The 5,973-nt window shown below is 52.3% G+C and overlaps 1 protein-coding gene across 1 annotated transcript; it reads left to right on the top strand.

The window, feature by feature from the left end:
- Nucleotides 1-3,260: 3,260 nt before the first annotated feature.
- Nucleotides 3,261-4,709, top strand: LOC123163907 (snake venom metalloprotease inhibitor 02A10). The gene has a single exon (XM_044581314.1). The coding sequence runs from the start codon at nucleotides 3,348-3,350 to the stop codon at nucleotides 4,368-4,370; it is 1,023 nt and encodes a 340-aa protein (XP_044437249.1). The 5' UTR covers nucleotides 3,261-3,347; the 3' UTR covers nucleotides 4,371-4,709.
- Nucleotides 4,710-5,973: the final 1,264 nt, after the last annotated feature.

Genomic DNA, 5,973 nt, shown 5'->3' with positions numbered 1-5,973 from the left:
TTTTTTCTCTGTCAATCAGGTCCAAAATGATATTATTTCGCTCTCCCTCATTGTTACCAATGCACAAATCAAATTTAGCAGTATGAGAAGCAAGTTCATTAGGGTCAAGGGTGGCAAACGATTTACCTTTAAATGTGGCTGGTATTTCCAAGTTCTTCTTCATCATGTATGCAGCAGCCTTGTCCATAATCTTTACATCTCCATGTTTTCTGGTTATAGGTTTACCAGCCAGCACCGGGCCCCATGTAGGTGAGTTTTTGATGTTGAGTTTCTTCTTGACCACAGTGTCTGCTTTCTCCAGTGATTCCAATAGTGATCTTTTGACCGAATTCATTGCCAATGCTAGGTCTTCAGGTAAGCATTCTGTATCCATATTGATGTTTTCCTCTTCCACATCAGATTCCTCCATCTCAAACTTACTAAGATGTTCCGAGCAGTAGTCCAAATGGACTGACAGAGCATTAGACTTTTCAAACCTAGAAGTTGGCTCAGTTTCACTTCCATCATCCTTCATTGGGGTCATATCTTCGAGGTCACCATTGATCTCTCCTTGCATTGCATCATTCATGTCGACCTGATGGACTTCCACTGCAGAAGCAGCCATTTGAGACATGTTTTTGTTCGAGTTAGAAGGTGTGGCTGTCTTGGTAGGAAAGTTGGCCTTGTCCAGTTCATCAATCGCCTCCTCATTGTCTTCTTACATTCCTTCCTTGTCTTCAGCATCTTTATTGTCGTTTTCTTCATTTCCCTCAAGGTTATCCTGATCTGGATCATCATCCCCTCCATCAGCATCTTCACCACTTTGCTCGAACCCTTCCACTGTAAAGAACAACAGATATAGTTTCTTTTCCATCTCCACCAATCTCTCAAAAGGAATCTTTCTAGGATCTCTGCAGGCGACTTTGACTCGAATAATCTCATAGAAACTCCTGAAAATCCCATTCTAGTCAACATCCACCAGTATCCCAAAGCACGCTGTGATCTGGGCAAAAACTTTCCAGGCGCACCACCTAGGTGGAATTCCTTCAATCTGTACCCAGGCCTCAGTCAGTGCTCCAAACTCATCTAACATTCCTTCCCACTCACAGATTTTGACAGATACACCAGCAATTGGCAATTCAAATGGAGGAAATTCAATTAGGTCATCTACATTTTTCCAAGGGGGAAATCTCAGCAGGAACTTCTTGTTCTCCAACTCTCTGATTTGCCATGGCCACTCTTTGTTCTTGCAAAAGATCCCATTCAACTGAATTAGTAGATCTGAGGCAGAAACCTCTCCTTTAACCACCTTGAGAATAGCACAGTTCTTGTAGTTCAACCAGCTAGATTCAGCAGCCACAGGGACTTCGACATGGTAAAAACCCAGCCCTGAAGCAGCACTGCCGAAGTAAGTGGCAGCAGGTTGTGGTTTTGCCCAGGCAGCGCAGTTGTTGACGTTGTGATTCCCAGCGCAGATAAAGCATTTTTTCGCCTCCACACAATTCCCCACGTAATGCCCAGGCCAGCTGCAGTTGAAACATATCATATCCTTGTATTTGGGATCAAGGATCTGCACCACTGGAGGGGGGGAGGTGGTGGGGCAGTAGCCGTCGGAGGGACAATTGGGGCCTGGATCCCCTGATTAGATTTGGTCACTCCTTGCGGGCCTGGTTTCTCGATGTTGCCCGAGGAAGAGGCAGTGGATTTCCCATATTGGGGATTGGGTTTCTTCCCGGGCGGTGGCCGGCGATTCCTCTGCAGGATCTGACCACGATTATCCATCCCTCTCCTCACAGCTTTGACAAACGATCTAGGGAATCCCGGTGCCTCGGTAGATAATTTGAAGGTGGTAGGGATGGGGTCGAAAGGACCAATAGATGTAACCGGGAAGCAGTCTTGTACCGAGAAATTCTTAGATCGGAACAAATCTTTCCTAACCCAAAACAATATAGGGACGGTATAGCTAGGGTTTGGGGGAGCCTGCCTCTGCTTATGTAGGTGGCGGCTGCGAGTCGGGGAGGGGATAACCCAAAGCTGGCCATAGAAATTCGCCACCTCCTCCCCAGACCCGCGGATTGACTCAGAAGACGTCTTTCGAAAGTTCATTTTCCTCCCAACCACACATCCACAAATCAACAGAGATGGGGTGGGGGTCAGTCCTTCAGCAGCGATTGGTTGGTTTAAACCCAATCCCGCCGTCCTCGCAGAAGCGAGCTCGTCGGAATCCGCACAGGTCGCCGGCGACAAAGCACCATGGGCGTTTGGGAAAGTTTCGGGGTTGCACAGAGAATTGTAAGGTCTAATCGAAGGGACAACCCTTCCAATTGTATCAGGAACAATTGTCCTACTAATTTCCCCACCCAAAACAATTTGGGAATCCCCAATCACATGAACTTCAGATCAAGAACTTAGAACAGCACATGAACGGGATTTGGGTCGATTGCTTCATACCTTTGTTTTGGGTTTCTCCCCGTGATCACCCGGCCATGGTGGAGGTTCTAAGGTGGATCCCCTGATCCTCATGTGCCTTGGTTGCAGGACGGGGGCACCCTGCAAGGCCCATGCGCCGGGTTGCGGTATCTTCAAGGGATCCTGGGGAGGACGGCCCCCGGCGGCAGCGCTTTTGGAGGGATGCGGGAGATCTGCAACACCGGAGGAGGGCGGATGTTGAGCCTCGACGGCGAGCTTGTCTTGAAGCGCGCCCACCTCGCCGCCTGCCTCGGGTCCGATGATTCCGCCTCCTGAATCGCCCAGAAGATGAACTCGTAGTCCATCCCGCCGTCGTCGCCCGCAAAGTGAGCGCGCTCCTCGAACGTCGCATGCCGCAGGATCTCCATGAAGATGTCGGGCCACTTGGAGCGGTTCGGTAATCTCTCCCGCACCACCCCAAGCATCTCCATCAGCGCCTCCGGTGACGACACGTCGATCTCCGGGAGCGTCGCCACCGGTGGCGGAGGCCGGGGTGACGCCGCCACCTGATGCGCAGGTCGCAGCCGCCGCGCCCTCGCCCCGCGTCGCGCCCCTCCCACCATCTCGCTCGCCGGATCTGTCTGTGGCACGTAAGGAGTCATGGCTCGATCTGAGATGTGGAGGGTGGGGATGGGGAGCGGGAGGGGATAAGGCCATGGTGGAATTAATGGTGGCCGCATCCTTCATACACTATCACCGATCGAATCATTGAACAAAACTACGCACTGATTACAGTTCTTTTGACGCAAGTTGATCAATGACAATGTTATCATAAGCTAGACGTATCCAAACTCTCTTGGTTCCAGCAGGTAATATAAGCCGTCGCCTAACCACAGTTTCAACCACTCTGACGTGTCTCCTTGCTCCTTCCGCTCTTCCAGAACTTGGCGAGACCGATCATGGAGGCGGTGAGCATGATCCTGGCGCTGGCGCGGAAGATCGCCAAGGCGGCCGAGACGGCCCGCCAGAACAAGGAGAGGTGCCTGGACCTCGCCGACCGCGCACGCACCGCCGGCGACATCCTGCTCGAGGACCACGACTCCAGTGCGAGCATGATAGATGGCAGCGGAGACAGCGCAGCCGGCCTGATCCGGAACCCCGCGCTGGCGAGGCTGAAGGCCGCCCTCGACAACGCACTGGAGCTCGTTGAGTCCCAGCCGCAGAGCGGCGGCCTCGGCTGGGGGGTCGCCTTGCTAACCAGCGGCACGGTGGCCGCCCGGTTCCAGCTCGTCGAGGCGAGGATCTCCAACTGTGTCGGGGACCTCGGCCTCGCGGAGCTCGTTGCCGCTCGCCACCGTGCCCACGATGCCAATACAAGAGCCACGCTCTCTCTGCTCCGGCGCGTGCTGCCTAAGCAGTCTGCGCCGTCGCCGCAACCGCAGGCGCAGGGCGAGGTTGTGAAGTCCTTGCTGACGTGCCAATGTAAGCACCCTACGCCAACGCCGCCGCAGCAAGGGAAGATCGTGGAATCCTTGCTGACGCGCCAACATAAGCACTCTGCACCAACGCCACCACAGCAAGGGGAGGTCGTGGAGTCCTTGTTGACGCGCCAACGTAAGCACTCTACACCAACACCGCCGCAGCAAGGGGAGGTCGTGGAGTCCTTGCTGACGCGCCAACATCAGCACTCTGCGCCAACGCCGCCGCAGCAAGGGAAGATCATGGAATCCTTGCTGGCGCGCCAACATAAGCACTCTGCACCAACGCCACCACAGCAAGGGAAGGTCGTGGAGTCCTTGCTGACGCGCCAATGTAAGCACTCTGCACCAACACCGCCGCGACAAGGGGAGGTCGTGGAGTCCTTGCTGACGCGCCAACGTCAGCACCCTACGTCAACGCTGCCGCAGCAAGGCGAGGTCGTGGAGGCCTTGTGGACGCGCCTCCGTGAGCAGCCCGCTGTCGAGTCCGGTGTTAACAGTTAAGGATAACTGCAAGTGTGTTGTTATGGTCCTGGATGGCCGTGTAACTTGGTGGACGTCGGCTTCGGCCGGTAAAAGGAAAGCCTGAGATGAAGTACTCTGAAGGCTGTAAGAGCAAAGCAGATGGCAGGTATGATTTCCTCCAATGTTTTAGTCACATGGAGTGCTAGATTTGAAGTTCGATTGCATGTTCGAGGTGTTGCTTTGGTCTGATTCCTTTAATGGCAATGACTTTGTCATTGATGAGCCACGAAGTCTACAAAGTTGCATATCAGTGATGGTGCCGTGTCAAACTCAGACAAAGAGGTGATCCGTCATTTTTTTTGTGACTGTTGTAGTGGTGTTGGAGGCAGGTGAAGGGCGTGTGTCAAGCTGGATTCTTCAGTCTTGATTGTATTTTTTTCTTGGCTGGTCTTCCTTTTTACAGTATGACATGTGTTTCTGCAGAATAGATCCTGTAAAAATCATTTCAGGTCAGATATGGAGCGCACTTGTCAGCAGTTAAATTTGCAATAGGATCCCTAAAAAATAGCACAAAGCACCCTCAAAGCAAAAAAACTAAATTACAATTGGTTCATCAAGGACGCCAATGGCCTGGCGAGGTTGTTCTCCTTGAGCACGACTTCGACCGCTGCCCTAAAGAGGCTCCTCCCACGCACAGCGCTCGCGTGTGTTGTTAGGACACGCGGTACGCTGCGCTGGAACAAAAAAAATCCTACCACACAACCAAGAACATGTTGTTGGGGATAGATATATGACGGGATCGGGTTTACCACTAGATGCGCAGACACCACAGGGAAGTAGAGTTGATGATGCGTGTAGTTAATCAGCCCATTCGCCTCCTCCTCGCATAGCTGATCTCATCCGGACGATTCCTCGCGGATCCCTCAAACAGTCCTTCGCGGATCCCTCAAACAACTCCTTGCGGTTCCCTCGAACGGTTCGTCCAAGCACCGCAGATGCGATACGTCGAATGTATCCACATGTACGGGGAGCAACGTGGGCATCAAACTGCTAGATCCGGCCGCAAGGCATAGGTGCCTGGGAAGTGGCGGAGGTGACTATATAGGGAGGAGAAAGATCAACTCTAAGAGGTGCGCATACTCCTCTTTATATAGACATCTGACGTCGGCTCAACACTTGAGGCCCACTAGGAGTTTATATCCATTTTTCATTTAGATCCAATTCGAAAGGGCTCCTGCCCCTTAAGTGTGCGACCCTATAGGTTCACGTACACATGGACACGACCCGAGTCGATAGTTGGTAGCGGCTCCTAGCATAACGTGCCAACTCCCATGCATGCGTATAGTCGTTTGACGAACCAACATTCCTTTTGCCCCAAGATATATGTTATCGAGCTCAAGGCGAGTACTTGTCACCCATGTGGTAGTCCAAACTCTCTTCTAGACACCACGATACAGATTCCAGAACCATCGGGTTAACACTTAATCCAAGTCGCATGACCATGCATTCTGAATCTGATCACTCGAGAGGGACCAGAGAATATCTCTTCGTATAGGAGGAGAAAATTCCATTTTGGTTAACCATGTCTCGCGGCATGTCTCACGACTGACCCGAAAGCTACCTTTATAACTACTCAGTTGCG

This window comes from Triticum aestivum, chromosome 7D (genome assembly GCF_018294505.1).
Source record: "Triticum aestivum cultivar Chinese Spring chromosome 7D, IWGSC CS RefSeq v2.1, whole genome shotgun sequence".
NCBI classification, from domain to species: domain Eukaryota; kingdom Viridiplantae; phylum Streptophyta; class Magnoliopsida; order Poales; family Poaceae; genus Triticum; species Triticum aestivum.
The sequence above is the reverse complement of the archived record's forward strand: the minus strand, read 5'-3'. Positions and strand labels throughout refer to the sequence as shown.

Bases quoted from the DNA above. Each gene is read 5' to 3' on its own strand.
- LOC123163907 (XM_044581314.1), top strand. From the start codon at position 3,348: ATGGAGGCGGTGAGCATGATCCTGGCGCTGGCGCGGAAGATCGCCAAG.